This window comes from Macrobrachium nipponense, chromosome 12 (assembly GCF_015104395.2).
Source record: "Macrobrachium nipponense isolate FS-2020 chromosome 12, ASM1510439v2, whole genome shotgun sequence".
Classification (NCBI taxonomy): domain Eukaryota; kingdom Metazoa; phylum Arthropoda; class Malacostraca; order Decapoda; family Palaemonidae; genus Macrobrachium; species Macrobrachium nipponense.
In genome coordinates, this window is record NC_087205.1 from 31,162,744 (window position 1) to 31,181,007 (window position 18,264).

General features: G+C 41.3%; 1 protein-coding gene across 5 annotated transcripts in view; it reads left to right on the forward strand.

Annotated features, from left to right (window-relative positions):
- Positions 1 to 12,088, forward strand: part of LOC135224451 (uncharacterized) — a 49,194-nt gene extending 37,106 nt beyond the window's left edge. Inside the window, exons 1-3 of one of the 5 annotated variants that reach the window (XM_064263450.1) lie at positions 4,943 to 5,085; positions 7,300 to 7,448; positions 8,175 to 12,088. In XM_064263450.1, the coding sequence (XP_064119520.1) occupies positions 10,283 to 11,764 (1,482 nt within the window). In that variant the 5' untranslated portion in view covers positions 4,943 to 5,085; positions 7,300 to 7,448; positions 8,175 to 10,282 and the 3' untranslated portion in view covers positions 11,765 to 12,088. Of the gene's footprint in view, positions 1 to 4,942; positions 5,140 to 7,299; positions 7,449 to 8,174 lie in introns of those variants that run through there. The other 4 variants (XM_064263452.1, XM_064263451.1, XM_064263453.1 and 1 more) reach the window with 4 other exon arrangements.
- Positions 12,089 to 18,264: the final 6,176 nt, after the last annotated feature.

Sequence of the window (18,264 nt, forward strand, 5' to 3'; positions counted from 1 at the left end):
TGGATATCGTATCCGCGGTTACGTTCCTTGCAGTCCGTGCGGACTGCTTCTGTAGAAATACTGATCCCGTTAACCATGCATGTGTAGTAAAAGTTTGGTGAGAACTGTGCACTGTGAAGTGTATTCCCTATACCTTGCCTACCATGTAAACAACCGAGTCTACGTTCACCGAATCGGTTTAATGAAACAGCGCCAGTGATTGAATTAAAACATCTTATGTTATCTATATATCATTTAGAAATAAATGGATTTGCCTTTGTTTGCAATTATGTTACTGTCGTGTCTCCATGTACCCTAATTCATAATTAACTACCAACCCTAAACTTTTCTGAAGATTAATGTTGTTTTGATGCTAACCCGAACTTTCATAGAAGATACTGTAATTTATATTCTTTATAATTTTAAACTATATGCACTTCCACAAGAATCTTATTATCTAAAGTAACCTTCTTTTTAAATTTTTGTTAAATAACCTAACATCTCCTAATTAATAACGCTAACAATACTTCATAAATAATACGAATATGTCGTCTTTCGTAGTACCATAGCGGCAGTTCTTAACCGCTAGATTCGTCCACCCATAAAATACGTTTTCTTTAGCCTTATGATTTTCTTTCTCAAAGTTACGTTCAGGTGTATGAGAAACTGTTTCATAACCTAGAAAGTGGTGTGCTTTATTAGCCCAGTAATTTTATTTTCCCATATTTCTTATCTAATCCCTAAATATTTCACTTAATGTGCTTATATAAGTAAATGCTTGTAGGATTCTGCAGTGTCCTACTTGAAGATTTACTGATTATAACTCGGGTTACTTGTATAGATTTGTAAGAGCATTTGCCTCTATATGGGCTAGATGAAGCCTAAGAAATGAGATGGAATGTGCTTCTTAAGTATGCCAGTGAATATAACATAAGTGACAGTAACACAGTATATAAGATGGGTAACACCACTTTTATGGTGAAACACTTTAGAGCTGACTGATGTTAAAACTTCTGATTTGCAAGGAAAAAAGGCTTTGTATTTAAATATATATATATATATATATATATATTATATATATATATATATATATCTATATATATTATATATATATATAATATATATAATATATATATATATATATATATATCTCCTTATACCATCATGTAATGTTATAGGAAAACAAATTAGTGTCTTGGCATAATCAGTAATAATGAAAGACACGAGACTGAAATCAGAACACGAATGGTAACGAACAGAGATGAGTGGGATGGGGGCGGGGATGAATAGTAGCCTAATATTTTTGGAAACTCAGAACTTGAGCAAAATTTAACATAAAAACAGACAGACGTGTTAGGAAAAGGCATTTAGAGGATACTAGAAACATCAAACATGGAGACAATTAAGACATCCATATGACTTCCTCATATAAATATCTTATAAATGGGTTCCTGCCCCCCCCTCCCACCCCCCCCCTCTCTCTCTCTCTCTTTCTGCAGCCTACAATATCAACTAACAGTTAGGTTGTAAGAACAACGCTTTTTGCTTAAATGTACAGATGTAGTTTTCTTGTACGCGTTGTACTTCATATCATTTATTAAGCACTTTGCGGCCTTACCGCCGACATATCATTCATATTTGCTGACTCAGTGTAGCAAATGATATTCATGTAAATTAGCATGTCAAGAAACACAAATTCGGGTCGGATCGTGTCATTTTTGTGTCAGTGTCGGTCACGCACTATAAATCCGCCTTCACACTTGTTTATAACCTGGGCTCACCTGTAAATAAATTATCAGTACCTGTCTACCTGTCTCTCTCTCTAAACCTTACAAGGTTACCTAATCTACTGCTTAGGACTACAGAGGCAGACCACATTACAAAGAATGCTATCAAACAGTTCGTGAACACCTACATTTGACATGGAGTATGTATAAGCATGGCATCGGTCTTAGAATCAGTACCAAATCAAACTATATTAAATTCCATAAATTAACTGATTTATGGCTATCATGAAACACTAAACATGCCAACCTCAGCTGACGCAATGTGGACTCTTTACCAGTGTAGCTTATCCTTGCGTCACTGATTGATTTTCTTTTTATTTCAGGCATGGTTGGAAAGTTATTCATATGCTCATAGCCTCCAGTATCATATAAACACTCATGCACAAATTATATATATATATATATATATATATATATATATATATATATATATATATATATATACATATATATATATATATATATGTGTGTGTGTGTGTGTGTGTGTGTGTGTGTGTGTGTGTGTATCACACATATCCACAGGTGAAAAATAAGAGACAGGGTGTAGGTCCTGACCGGTTTCGGCTTTATTTTCAAGCCATTGACAAAGGACTGATACATAGTATTAGAATTCATGAGTATATATACTACAAAGACAGTACTGACGAACATACACACAACCGTTTGAGACTGCAGATCCACCCACAGGCAGGTGTCAAGGTAGGAGTGGCTTTCAAAAATCATTTGGCTAAAATTTACAATAAATTCTCAAGGGATACTTCCGCTTAGGGTACAAGTCCACACCTGACAGGTGTCAGGGAGGCGGGGTTGAACATCTCATTACCACTACTGCCCCCTTTACTGTGTTTACAAATATAATAATCCTATTTTTCCATATATCTCTACAGCCTACCTAAAAATTTAAACAGTTTACAAATTTCTTTTGATATTAAAGGATCAAGTTTATACATTCCTTGACTGATGTTCGTATTATTGTTGTAACTTTCTTTTATAAAACTAGATTCAATGATATTCCTTTTCAATGCATTATTAGAACACACCAGCTTTTTTGCCCCTTCCCAGTTAATAGCATGATTGTTCTCACTAACATGTACAAATATACCACTATTTCCCTGTGCATATCTCACACATTGTTTATGTTGTTCTATTCTTTTTTCCAGTGCTTTCCCCGTTTGACCAATGTAAAAGTTGTCACTAGACTTACACGGGATTTAATATACACATCCTTTAGCATTATCGGGGGAGTTCTTAATAAGTACCTGTTTCATTGTTTTATTGTTTTTAAAAACTACATTAACACCAAAATTCTTCAGGAGATGTGGGATATCTTTCATATTACTATTATAAGGTAGTACAAGCAAAATTTTGTTGTTGTAAGGTTCTTTTTGATTTTGATACATGGTCTTTTTTGCCGCTTTTAATGCATTGTTTAGTACATTATCTGGGTATTTCAGTTTCTTGCCTGTATTCCGAATCTTATCTATCTCCTCATCTATATATTCTGGGCTACATACCCGTAGTGCTCTTAAAAACACGGAAGCAAACACTGATCTTTTAGCCTTATTGTTTTGTCCAGAATAGAAATGTACATAGGAAGAAATATTAGTAGGTTTTCTGTAAACACTATACTTAAACCCACTACTATTTCTCCGTATGAGGACATCCAAAAAGGGTAGGCATTCATCTTTTTCTATTTCCATAGTAAATTTAATTGATGGTACTAACTGATTTAACCTGGCAAAAAAAGTTATTTACATCTTCATTCCCTGGCCATACACAAATTATGTCGTCAACATATCTAAACCAAGGTACATTGCTTGGAATTATATTATTTAAAATTTTCTTTTCAAAAAATTCCATATATAAATTACTTAGCACTGGGGACAGAGGGTTTCCCATTGCCATACCAAAATTTTGAGTAGAATTTTCCTTTGAATTCAAATTTACAGTCTGTAACACATATTCCATTTTCGAAAAGCACCTTAATTGAACTAATAAAATTATGTGTTAAAGACTGTAATTTTGAATTCAATGGAAAATTCTACTCACAAAATTTTGGTATGGCAATGGGAAACCCTCTGTCCCCCAGTGCTAAGTAATTTATATATGGAATTTTTTGAAAAGAAATATATGTGTATGAATCACGTAATGTGATAAGACACACACACACACACACACACACACACACATATATATATATTATATATATATATATATATATACATATATATATATATATATATATATATATATATATATATATATATATATGAGTCATATCACATTACCGTGATTCATATAAATGCATCGAGCTACAAATGTCCTTTAATATCTAATTCGCTCTACCTCCAAATTAATATAGTTTCATATATTTTAACCAAAGGGGAATTTTTTAGTTGATAAGAGATTTGTCGGCTCACAGGCACAAACCATCGAACCCAACAAATCCATGACCATGAAACACAGAGAAGCTTTAAACCACACCACCACTGCAAGAGGATAATAAGTTTATGCCTCATCTCAACTACAAATACCTGTCGCACTCAGGTGTTCGTTGTTTTGGAGTCGGTATCAACCCACCTCGGCACAAACTTATACCCTCTTGCGGTGGCGGTGTGGTTTAAAGCTTCATTGTGCGTCATGGATTTGTTGGGTTCATGGTTCGTGTCCGTGAGCCGACAAATATCTTATCGACTAAAAAATTCCTCTTCGGTAAACTATATGAAAATATAGTTCCAAGGTAGAGCAAATTAGATATTAAAGGACATTTGTAGCTCGGTGTATATATATTATAGAGACACGTAGATATTATGACGTATATATATCTATATATTAATATTTAAACAAAAAATATATATCTATATATATATATAATATATATATATATGTGTGTGTGTGTGTGTGTGTGTTTGTGTGTGTATGAGTAGTGTAGATGCAGATTAGTCATGTGATATGCATCATTTTGGAAAATTGGCAGTTTGGAAGATATATTAGAGCAAACAGCTCTCCGGGACACTAAGCTGATGATGATATTTCCAGTGAGTTTCCCAGACAGGTAATTTGTTTCACCTTAAAATTTTGAACGGCACGAAATCACCAAATTTCTGCTTCTTTCAAATACACAGTCTCTTTGGCCAGGTGATCTAGATTAATTTATAATGGGTTTCATTTATTTTTTTCTGAACTGTCCGAGATTCGACTTTCAACTCGGAAGAAGAAGAAGAAGCGTCTAACTAATGTGAATGTTTTTGTACGCAAAGGCGTCATCACCTGCGTCCGAATTGTTTTGTTTTTGCTATAGTTACCCGGTGTACGTTTGGTAAATGTTGTTGTGTTTTCAGTTTCCAATATTAAATTCCCCAGGGTATTACACGTGAGTACTTTTTAAGGTAGACATTAGTGATAGTAGGTCTAATACCTTATAGGTAGTAGGCCTACCTAGTCTAGGGATAGCTAGGTATGTTGGACGGGTGGGTGTAACGCTAGGAATTCCTGCAGACACCTTGTAATTATTGTATCTGTTAGCTAGTGTCCCGCCCACTTTAATAGGCCTATTTTGAATATGCGTAATTTTTTCGTAGTGTAGGTCATCATGACTGTAGTATGCTGTAGGTAGCCTATACTATACTTATACCTAAGTAGCTAGTACTAGGTAGTAGTAGGTAGCTAGCTACCTAGGTAGTATTTCTGTGTGAAAATTTTGGAAACAGACAAGTACCTACCTAGTAAGGCCACCTTGTTTCGTATTTTGTTAGACCTATCCTAGGCCCATTAGCTACTTGCTGTACTAGGTATACTACTACTCTGTTTTTTTCCATCTGTCCATCCGCCTGTAGTGTTTTCGCATTGTAACATTGCGTCCCGGGCTTTAAATATAGTAGTTACGCTATGTGTAAGTTTTAGGTAAATAAAAGGATATCTTGGTAGATCTAGGGTACCTATCCACGGCGGCCCAGACTATGGCAGTTGCGGTTTTTCTATGTAGTTTTACCTACTGAACAAGAATTTTAAGGAATATTCATTCGGACGACTGTAATTAACCCCCAGGGGCCAGTACTAAACACGGAGAAATACATTGGACGCCCCAATCCCTAGTGGATATCGTATCCGCGGTTACGTTTCTTGCAGGGTAATTCTAAAGAATAGTTCTGCACGAACTGCAAGGAATGTAACCGCGGATACGACATCCACTAGGGATTGGGGCGTCCAATATATTTCGCCGTTTTTAGTACTGGTCCCTGGGGGTTAATTACAGTCGTCCGAATAAATATTACTTTAAATTCTTGTTCAGTAAGTAAAATGACATAGGAAAATGTCAATTGCCATAGTCTAGGCCATCGCGGATTGCTTCTGTAGAAATACCGATGCTTATCTTGGTATACATTTGCAACTGAAAAGTGTTTTAATAATTTACTGTATGCGAATTACACCGTTAGTATTCTAAATAGGATGTTATTTAAAACCCTGGGTGCAGTGTTACCATGCGCAAACACCACAGGCGGATGGACAGATGGAAAAATACAGAGTAGCCTATAGGTAACCTATACCTACCTATGATATCCAGAGGGGGGTATGCCTAAACGTACCCAAATGAAGAAGTGCTGGTATGACATGAGTAGGCTATATGAAGGTGATCATAAAAGAATGTAATATATTGTAGGCCTAACTCAGTCAGCATATCTGGTTAATTACTGCATTGTTACTTTGCAAGAAACTGAACTTATTTTGCATCTTAGGCTGTCCCAAAATGAGAGAGCCAAGACCAATATTAAAGCATCAATAAAAGTAATGATGCTTGTTCAAGATATGCCCCATTTTGTTGTTTGCGTAAATTTTACCATTCAAACCTAACCTAGTCTAGGACATAATAGCCAACCTTAGCTATTATGGAAGCAAGTGGTCCCTCCAACCTCAAAATCAATGTCTAATACTATATTTTGAATGTAATACATACATTTAGAATATGCAGTGGTTGAAGAAAACTGCATACAAGCACAGTTTTCAAGAATCATAATACCCTAGCATACCAATATTACTAACTGTTGGTGCCAGATACCATAATAATAAATGGAAAATATTGTAGGCCTTATTCCTATTGTTCGAAAGATCTCACTCTTAACTCACAGATCTGATATCAATCTGACTAAAATCTCGGCTAAAATAATTCTTTGTAATATTAATATAGACCTAATGGATTTATTCAGATTAGTATTTCAAGAAGTTTTTGCTATTTAAAGTATGGTTGAAATTCATAAATACTCTGCCGATTTAAGATGGTCTGTAATTTTTTTTTTTTTTAAAGCAAAGTTTACAAGTTTGCTCTATGTGAGAGTAAGTATGATATTATTTTTCAAGTTATTAGTGTTCCATTACAGTACTAATAACAAAACAAAACAAAAAAAAATTTTAAGCTAAAGTGAAGGCCCCTGTTAAGAGTTCTTAAGCAACTAATGTACTGGAGTCTCTAACACAAAATCAGGTTGTTTATTACTTTTTAGATGGACATTTTTTACATATTTGATATGTATTGCAGAAGGAATCATGAAGGTCTTATTGCTATGGATGTCCGCTACGTTTTTTGTTGGTACAATCAGAGCAGATGTTGACGTTGTGGATACTGAAGTGGATAATGGCTCTGAAAGGGCATTAAAATGTGATGCGTGCAGAGCAGTGGCATTCAAGGTACAGTACCGTTATTTCAGCATTGATCTTTTATTGTGGTGCAGTTTAGTAAGTAGCTACTTTGTCTGATTAGCTTGTTCTGCGACAGCATTGTAACAGATTTGTTCAAGCATGTATAGCTTCACTATGGAAGTATCTTGAAATTAATCTTGAAATTAATTGTCATTCATAGATTCAGAAAGGCTTTGCCAAATGATATTCCATAGCAAGAGTGACAGTCAAAGTAATTTAGTACTCAAGTTATTGCATAGTTTTTTGGAGGTTATAAATTCATATAACCTTCCTTCAACATCTTTTTTTGTTTTGTAAATGTTTAGGAGCCAGGTGAATTTAGCTGAAATTTATAGCATGGAAATCCTTCATGAAATGTTAGTGCAGATGTACTTGAACCATATTGTAGTACAATATTTAATATTTTTAGTACTGTTGATTGAATTCACGTAGGTTCTTTGTTTTATTCTTGTTCTCTGCTGCATTGATTTTGATCTTTTATAGCTTGTGGTATTTTCTTCCTAGGCTGTCAAACTTTTAAAAAAATTTTCCCCCAAATACCACCTCTCATTAAGAAAGTTGTGTTTTAAGCCAGTTATTTGAGAGTCAGGAATTGGAGCTAAATACTCAGCTTGACCAAGTTATGTATTTATTTATGATTGAAATATATTTCTCTTAAAATAGCCTTTTGAATTTGATGATTTTAGGTGGAAATCTGCATTTCCAAATGCTTAGTTTTCAGAATATTTCCGGGAAGCTCAAGGAGATCTTTTGTTAACTGCATCATTGAAAGAGGAAGACATTGTGGAAGCAGCAGAGGCCACTTGTGATGATTCATGGGAAGGGTAAGTAGTTGTATGGTATCTTGCTTTTGTTAATCTGATTAAAGTTGCCATTCTCATTCTTATGTTTATTGTTCAGTAGTGTATAGTAGTGTGTCTTCCTTCAGAGTGTAGTTGGTCATTTTTGTATTGTATGCACCCTGCATACTCAGAGAAATGATCTGTATGCATAAAAATGGTAATATAAAAAACAAACTTTATATAAGTAACTTACCAAGTAATTACATAGCTATAGTTTTACCTCACACAGCAGCCTAAATTTTGAAATTTGCAGTAGCATTTTTTTTTTTTCTGTAGGTGACTAGCACCCCCTCCCCCCACCATTCAGAGAAAGCAAGGAACAACTCAGGACTTCGTGACAGAGATTTTCAACAAGACAGTGGCAGTCCAATCGGACAACACCGTGGCCTTGTCTTACATCAAGAAGCAGGGTGGGATTCACTCTTTCTCCCTCTGCAAGGCAGTGAGGTCTCTGTTCTCTGCCAGACCAGAATCAAACCAAGATTCTTACAAGGTTTATTCAAGGTGGATTGAACATGTTGGCAGGCAAACTCAGCCGTCACAGAATGGACCCTGGATCTGTAAGTTGGCTCTGACCTGTGGAAACAGTGGAGAAGACTGACCCAGGACCCTCTGACTTGGGTGATAGACGCCATGTACAGGACTGGTTGGATAAGGACATGTATGCATTCCCACCATTCAGCATGGAGCGCCTCAGTGGCGTGGTTGGTTTGGTGTTTGCTTCTCACCTCGGTGGTTGCTGGTTCAATTCCCGGCCATTCCATTGAGGAGTGAGAGATGTGTATTTCTGGTGAAAGAAGTTCAATCTCGACGTGGTTCGGAAGTCGCGTGAAGCCGTTGGTCCCGTTGCTGAATAACCACTGGTTCCATGCAACATAAAAACACCATACAAACAAACAAACAAACCATTCAGCATGGTAAAGGAAGTTTGGTTCATGAGACTTACCTGTCAGATATATATATAACTGTATTCTCCGAAGTCTGACAGAATTTCAAAACTTATGACACACGCAGTGGGAGGCCAGGTGGTTAGTACCTATTCCTGCCGCTGGGAGGCGGGTATTGGATAAGATGTCTGGTTCTAGTTCTGCTAGTTTCAGAGTATGTTGTGTGGAAGAGTGTAAGGTGAGGCTACCGAAAGCTTCGGTAGACCCTCACACCGGTATGCACGAGGTGTAGGGGGCATGTATGTTTGATTAATGATCGGTGTAAGGAGTGTGAGAGTTTGTCTGATTCCGGTTGGAAGACGTATGATTCCTATGTACGTAAGTTAGAGCGGGACAGGATCAGGAGGTCTTCCTCCAGGAGTGTGTCAGCGAGCAGAAGTCAGTGTAGTGATTTTTCACTGTAATCATGGATTCCATCCGTAACCTGGAATCTAAAGTGCTCGCTCTTCAAAGTGGTATGGTGAAGTGCAGTGATGGTGTTAGTGCCCCCAGTGTTGTGGAGGGGGCGTCAGATCGGCCCTATAATGCCTCTAGGCCTGGACCTATGTCGGACTCCCAGGACTCACAAAGTGGGCAAGTCGAAAGCTGAAGGAGGGTTACGAGGGCTCCCCACCGATCTGGCGTCCCTTCGGCAGGTCCTGTTGACGCTTCCCAGGCTGCCAAGGATCGTGCTCGTGCACGGATCCTTAAGGATTGCTTCTCGTCCTCCGAGGCGTCCTCCCCGCGCAAGGGGTGGAGCTCTCGGAAGGACTCTCGCCCTATTAAGAGAAGCTTCAGAGAGGAGGATGCTTCACGTCCTCTTTCTTGAGATGTGTTTCGGTCGTCGCCTGAAAGTTTTGACGCTTTCCCGCCGCAGAAGAGGACCAGGACGTCATCAGAGGATGACGCTGTTGAGCGCCCCAGTCGCTCGAGGGATAGAGCTGTCGCTTTTCCTGTGAGAAGGAAGAAGGCGTCCCCTCGCCCCTCGTCTTCCCACAGGATCAGCCCTTTCCCTGAGAAGGAGTCTTCTCCTACGAAGAGTATTCTCCTTGGTATGCAGCAGCAGTTGGCCTCGTTTCTCGCCAAGAGAAGGGGCAGGTCAAGAGGTCCAAGCAGTCCCCCTCTCCTTCTCCTCGTTCGTCTCCATCTTCTGCTTCGTCGCCCTCTAGATCTTGTTTGCCACCTCAGCGCTTGTCTAGAGGTCTTGATGAGCGTCACCCCAGACACTCTAGACCGTAAGGCTCTTCTTAGCAGGGATCGCCGATCTTCTTGTCATGACGCTCCTCGCGCTCCCCTTCGTGACGCTCTACATGCTGCTCAGCATGACGCTCCTCAGGCAGCTCGCTATGACGCTTCTCTTGCTGCTTCTGCTCGTCGGGACGCTCATCAGGATGCTCGTCAGGACGCCCCTTTCGCTGATCTTCGGGACGCTTCAGAGGCTGCCCTTAAGGATGCCCGGCCTTGTTCTGTGAGTTCTTCTTCGAAGGGGAGGTCCCTTTTGCGTGCTGGGCCTCAAGGTCTTAGAACTTCTCGCACGTTAAAGGACTCTTCTGTTGCTTCCGTTGAAGAGGGAGAGTTATCGGGTTTGTCGGAACCTGCGGATGAAGAGCAGCCTTCTACTTTGTCATCTTCGGATTACCAGGTTTTGGCCCGCCTTCTGAGGGACTTGTTTGGAGACAAGTTCCAACCCTCTGCCCCTCGCTCTCCTCCTTCGCAGTTAGCTTCATCGAAGACGAGGAAAACGCCAGGATTTGTTAAGATGTCCACGTCCCTTTCTACGAAGAGAGCCTTCAAGAAAGTTCACGACTGGATGGATTCCAGGAAGGCCCAGGGCAAGACTTCTTTTGCCCTGCCTCCATCGAGGTTGAGTGGAAAGGCGGGCATTTGGTATGAGACAGGAGAGGAGGTTGGCTTGAGAGTTCCTTCCTCTTCCCAGGGAGACTTTGTCAGCCTTGTGGACGCTCCAAGGAGGTCTTTCCTTTCTTCGGCGAAGGTGTCGTGGACTCTTTCGGAGCTGGACCATCACCTGAAAGGTTTGTTTAGAACTATGGAGGTATTCAACTTTCTGGACTGGTGTTTGGGAGCCCTGGACCTGCAGTCTCGGAGTCCGGACTCGATTTGTCTTGAAAAGATGTCCAGCGTTTTGACGTGTATGGATAAGGCTGTCAGGGATGGTTCGGATGAACTGGCTTCCCACTTTTATACGGGGCTTCTGAAGAAGAGAGCCTTGTACTGTAACTTCACAATGAAGTTGGTTTCTCCTTCTCAGAGGGCAGAGTTGCTGTTCGCCCCTCTGTCGAGCCATCTGTTCCCTCAGTCTATGGTTAAGGATCTCGCCGCCAGCCTGCAGGAAAAGGCTACCCAAGACCTCCTGGCCCAGTCGTCCAGACGTCCAGCAGCCCCTTCTACTACTCCAATTGGACAGGCTTCCAAGAAGCAGAAGCCCTTTTGTGGAGGAGCTTCCTCGAGATCGTCTCCTCGAGGAAGAGGTCTTCATAGAGGCAGAGCCCCTTCCAAGCTCAGGGGTAAGAAATGACGCGTCGGACCTTCAGACACCAGTTGGAGCCAGGCTTCTTTCCTTTGCAAAACCCTGGAGAGCGAGAGGGACGGACAGCTGGTCCCTCGAAGTCATCGAAAAGGGATACAAGATCCCATTCCTTGAACCTCCTCCGTTGTGCACGACGCCCAGGGATCTGTCGCCCTCCTACCATCAAGAGAAGCAGCAGATTCTTTTCGATCTGTTCAAGCAAATGCTCGAGAAGAGAGCTGTGGAACAGGTCCTAGATTTAGAATCCCCAGTTTGTTCATGAAACTTAACCGGCAGATATATATATAGCTGTATTTCTCCGAAGTCCGACAGAATTTCAAAACTTCCGGCACACGCAGTGGTCGGCCAGGTGGTTAGTACCCATTCCCGCGGCTGGGAGGCGGGTGTCAGGAACCATTCCCATTTTCTATCATATTTTCTCTGTCGCCGGTGCTGATAACAACTGTTTTCAGTACCTCCATCTAGGATTTTCGAAACTTCTTTTGCTACTTAAGTATCCTGATTGTCTTTTGGTTATTGAATGTGGATTGTGGCTAGGCATACGCTAGATAGAGGCAGTCAGCTGGTCGCTCAACGTCATCGAGCAAGGATACAAAATACCTTTCCTGAAGCCGCCTCCGCTGTGCACGACACCCAGGGATCTATCACCCTCGTACCATCAGGACAAACAACAGATCTTGTACGATCTGCTCGAGCAAATGCTTGAAAAGAGGGCAGTAGAACAGGTTGAGGACTTACAATCCCCGGGCTTCTACAACAGGTTGTTCCTGGTACCGAAACAGTCGGGAGGTTGGCGGGCAGTTTTAGATGTAAGCAGTCTGAATCTTTTTATAGAGAGACAGAGGTCCAAGATGGAGACACCTCAGTCAGTGCTTGGGGCCTTAAGACAAGGTGATTGGATGGTGTCATTAGATCTTCAAGACGCATATTTCCACGTCTCGATCCATCTCCAATTGAGGAATTATCTACGGTTTGTCCTGAAGGGAAGAGTTTTCCAATTCAGAGCTCTTTGCTTCGGACTGAGTATGGCTCCAATGATCTTCACGATTTTAATGAAGAATGTGGCGAGGTGGCTTCATCTTGCAAACGTCAGGATCTCTCTATATCTAGATGACTGGCTCATTCAAGCAATGTCGAAAGAAAAGTGTCTGAAGGACCTTCAATCAACCTTAACTCTAGCGAAGTCCCTGGGACTTCTGGTGAATTTCGAAAAGTCACAACTGATCCCCACACAGTCCATCGTGTATCTGGGGATTCAGATGGATTCAGTGGCTTTTCGAGCTTTTCCGTCCCAGGAACGTCAGCAGCAAGGATTAGACAAAATATCAGCCTTCCTAAGGAAAGAATCATGCTCGGTGAGGGAATGGATGAGTCTGCTGGGGACCATTTCCTCGCCGGAGAAGTTTGTTTCCTTGGGGAGACTACACCTCAGACCTCTCCAGTTTTTCCTGAAGGAAAATTGGAAGGACAAGGAAAATTTAGATACGATTTTAAGGATTCCGAGAGAAGTAAAGGATCACCTAAAGTGGTGGCTCGATCCTGTAAAACTGTCGGAGGGAGTGTCCCTCAAGCTTCAGAGCCCCGACCTAGTGTTGTTCTCCGACGCATCCACCACGGGGTGGGGAGCAACACTAAGGGAGGAAGAAGTGTCAGGCACCTGGAGAGGGGAACAGGTGTACTGGCACATAAATCTCAAAGAACTAGCGGCCATCTACTTGGCGCTACAATTTTTCAAAGACAAAGTCTCACACCAAATAATTCAGATAAATTTGGACAACACCACAGCTCTGGCCTACATAAAAAAAACAAGGAGGAACACACTCTCGGTCACTGTTCAATCTAGCGAGAGAGATCTTGTTGTGGGCGAAAACGCATGATGTAACGATTCTGACGAGGTTCGTTGCAGGCGTGGAGAACGTCCGTGCAGATCTCCTCAGTCGGCAAGGTCAACTGCTGCCGACCGAGTTGATTCTACATCAGGAGGTGTGCCAAGAGCGGTGGAAGTTATGGGGACGTCCTCTCGTAGACGTCTTCGCGACATCAAGAACAAAGAGACTTCCGTTGTACTGCTCCCCGGTGCTCGATCCGGGAGCAGTAGCAATAGATGCCCTTCTCTGGGACTGGACAGGGATGGATCTGTATGCCTTTCCCCCATTCAAGATCCTGGGAGAAGTGATGAAAAAATTCGCGACTTCAGAAGACGAGAATGACGCTAATCGCCCCTTACTGGCCGGCAAAAGAATGGTTCACGGAGGTCATGTCCTTCGTAGTAGACTTCCCGAGGGCACTGCCTTCGAGGATAGATCTACTCAAACAGCCCCACTTCGAGAGGTACCACAAAAACCTCCCCGCTCTGAGTCTAACTGCGTTCAGACTATCCAAAAGTTGGCCAGAGCGAGAAGTTTTTCAAGACCTGTGGCAAGAGCTATTGCCAATGCAAGAAGAGCTTCCTCTCTTGCAGTGTACCAATCAAAGTGGGCTACGTTTAGGATTTGGTGCAGAAGGAAGGGCATTTCCTCTACCACGACCTCTGTGAGCCAAATAGCTGACTTTTTACTTTACCTGAGAAGTGACTTGAAGCTTGCAGTCTCGACAATCAAAGGCTACAGAAGTGTGCTATCTGTAGTCTTTAGACATAGAGGAATTGACTTGGCAAATGACAAAGATCTTCACGATCTATTAAGATCCTTCGAAACTACAAAGATTCCTCAATCTAAGCTGCCGTCATGGAATTTGGACATAGTCCTTAAATTCCTAATGTCCATTTGGTTTGAACCGCTTCAAAATGCATCATTAAGGGATCTTACCAAGAAAGCTGTCTTCCTAACTGCTCTGGCGACGGCGAAGAGGGTTAGCGAAATTCAAGCTTTTAGCAAGCATATTGGATTTAAGGGTCATAATGCCGTTTGCTCGTTAAGCCCGACGTTTCTGGCTAAAAATGAGAATCCGTCCAACCCTTGGCCCAAAAGTTTTAAGATTAAGGGTATGGCTGAAGTTATTGGACGGGAGCCAGAGAGAGTCCTGTGCCCTGTCAGGGCTCTAAAATTTTATTTGTGGAGAACGAAGGAATGTCGAGGTCCTTCTAACAACTTGTGGTGTTCGGTCAGGAGACCAGATTTACCTATATCGAAGAATGCCCTGGCATTCTTCTTGAGGGACACCATTAGGCAGGCGCATTCATCTTGCAAAGACAGTGATATGAAGCTGTTAAAAGTGAATGCCCACGAAGTGAGGGCTATATCTACCTCGGTAGCCTTCCAAAAGAACATGGCACTCAATGACATTCTGAGTGCCACCTTTTGGCGCAGCAACTCGGTGTTCGCTTCACACTACCTGCGGGATGTGAAGACAACATACGAGAACTGCTATGCGCTAGGACCATACGTCGCCGCAGACACTTTGTTGGGGACAGGAAGTAGTACTCATCCTACCCTGTAGAAAATGGGTAGGTGAGTTTAAAAATTTTTTTTTTAATTTTATATTGGATTATGGTTGTAAGGTCGGCCGCCTGGGCAGACTTCCTTTCCTTTAGCCTAAGTAATGTGGGAATTAACTTTGTTAGGCTGGTCAGGTGGTGGTTTTTTGCTTCGTTGCCCTCATAGTATGGTCAAAATGGTCTAGTCACATTGTGGTCATGCCCCCATTGACAGATCATCTAGAACTCACCAGCTACATAGGTCACTACCTTGCTGGAGACTCTAGTAAAGCAATAGCAGACTTGGGTGACAGTAATCGCGAAGTCAACTATGCTAACAGGTAAGGAACCAAGATGTCAATCATCTGCATGTATGTGTTTCCAAAATCCTTTTTCTGTCTCTCCCTACCTCCAAAGGTGGGATTCAGCTATATATATATCTGCCGGGTAAGTTTCATGAACAAAATGATATTGTTAAGATACAATAAAGTTTGTTCATACTTACCTGGCAGATATATATATATAGCTGTATTTCTCCGAAGTCCGACAGAATTTCAAAACTCCCGGCACACGCAGTGGTCAGCCAGGTGATTAGTACCCATTCCCGCCGCTGGGAGGCGGGTGTCAGAAACCATTCCCATTTTCTATCAGATTTTCTATTCCCACTGTCTCCTGAGGGGAGGTGGGTGGGTACTTTGATTATATATATCTGCCAGGTAAGTATGAACAAACTTTATTGTATCTTAACAATATCATGTTTCTAAAACAGGTTGTTCCTGGTGCCGAAGCAGTCGGGGGGATGGAGACCTGTCCTGGACGTCAGCAGGCTGAACCATTTCGTCAAGAAAGAAAAATTCAAGATGGAAACTTCTCAGTCGGTTCTAGGAGCCTTAAGACCAGGCGACTGGATGGTTTCGTTAGACCTCCAAGACGCCTACTTTCACGTCCCTATCCATCCTCAGTCAAAGAAGTACCTGAGGTTTGTCCTGAAGGGGCAGGTCTTTCAATTCAGGGTTCTCTGCTTCGGGCTAAGCACAGCACCAATGATCTTCACGGTTCTGATGAGGAATGTGTCGAGATGGCTTTGCCTGTCAAGAATAAGAGTCTCGCTTTACCTGAACGATTGGCTCATTCGAGCATTGTCAGAGTCGAGGTGTCTGGAGGACCTTCATACGACGCTGGAATTGATGAAGTCCCTAGGACTTCTTGTGAACTTCGAAAAGTCCCATCTGATCCCTACGCAGTCCATCGTGTATCTGGGGATTCAGATGGATTCAGTGGCTTTTCGAGCTTTTCCGTCACTGGAACGACAGCAGCACTGCTTCGACAAAGTTTCAGCCTTCTTGAGGAAGGAAACATGCTCGGTGAGGGAATGGATGAGTCTGCTGGGGACCATTTCCTCGCTGGAGAAATTTGTTTCCCTGGGAAGACTGCATCTCAGACCTCTCCAGTTTTTCCTTGCAGAGAACTGGGAGAACAAGGAGGATTTGGAAGTCTCTCTCAGGATCTCTCAGTCTGTCAAGGATCACCTAAGGTGGTGGCACGACCCCGCAAAGCTTGCAGAAGGTGTTTCTCTCAGCCTTCAGAGCCCCAACCTAGTGTTGTTTTCCGACACGTCCACGGCGGGTTGTGGAGCAACACTAGGGGGGGAAGAAGTGTCAGGCACCTGGAGAGGGGAACAAGTGTCCTGGCACATAAATCTAAAAAATTTGGGGGCAATTTGTTTGGCACTCCAATTATTCGAGGATCAAGTCTCAGGCAAAGTAGTCCAGATCAACTCAGACAATACCACAGCTCTGGCATACCTCAAGAAACAGGGAGGTACAGTAAGTTCCAAAACTGAAGCGACAAATTTCAGAGAATTTCGTTCGAAATTCACTAACTGGCAACTACAACTCGTAGCTGAAAAATATATTTTTTTTCTACAGTGAAAGCTCTATCAAGCAAAATAAAGCTAACATATGATGCACAAATATCATATCTATGATATTAAAAACAATCATAAGAAAAAATTACGGTAATAGTAATTATTTTAAAGTATAGCAATTACTTCAAACTATAGAAACGAAACAATTTGAATTTCTCGTTCAACACAGGATTACCAACATTACCAATGTATATTTCGAGCAATGTGGAAACAAATATTTAATATTATAGTGTATTATCAATTATTTTAGCGAAGATGCATAAAACCATGCAAGTATCAATAGAATGTGAAGGGAAAATCTCCGCGATATTAAACATAATCAACCATGAATGCACCTAGATTCAATGGAGAAGTTGGGGGTGGTTGGTAGTTCTGATTCTAGCTTCTAGGACTGAGCATAAAACACCATCTTCAAGAAAGGCTCTAACCTCTGCTGCTACCTTCAGGTGACTAGGCCTAGTTCCGGGCATTGCAAGGCTTACAATGCAGGGCCACTGTCTGTTATTTAGGCAAAGATAGAACCTTCAGGACCGACACCAGGACCTGTTCTTGCACCTGGGAAACAGACTCGCTATATAAAAAATAAGAAAGTCAGTCGCAAGCAACCAGAACACCCGTAAAATCACCATCTGGTTAAGTAGGGAGACGACAGACCCCAACCACCCATTCCCCCCTCTACCTCTACCTCTACCCACAATACTAACTCCACCTTTTTCACTTCAACCTATTACCTCAAATCATCGAATCATATCCCAACCGTGAAATTTAAGACTGAATTTGCATAAGTGGGCGTATCATAAGGGAGTGATATCACCCAAATTCATATTTCCACTGACAACCAGTAATCAGTTCGATCCAGTCAAGTATTATTGCATAACAGAAATTTATGAGTTTTTTGGGGATATATATATATATATATATATATATATATATATATATATATATATATATATATATATATATATATATATATATATATATATATATATATATGTATATATAAAGAAGCCACCCGAGCAATGACCAATAGGCCTAGTGCTCGATTCTTAAAACCAGACCTCTGGTTATTCCCGATAGATTAAAACGTCCTGAGAGAGAGAGAGAGAGAGATATAGAGAGAGAGAGCATAAACAGGGGATACTCGAA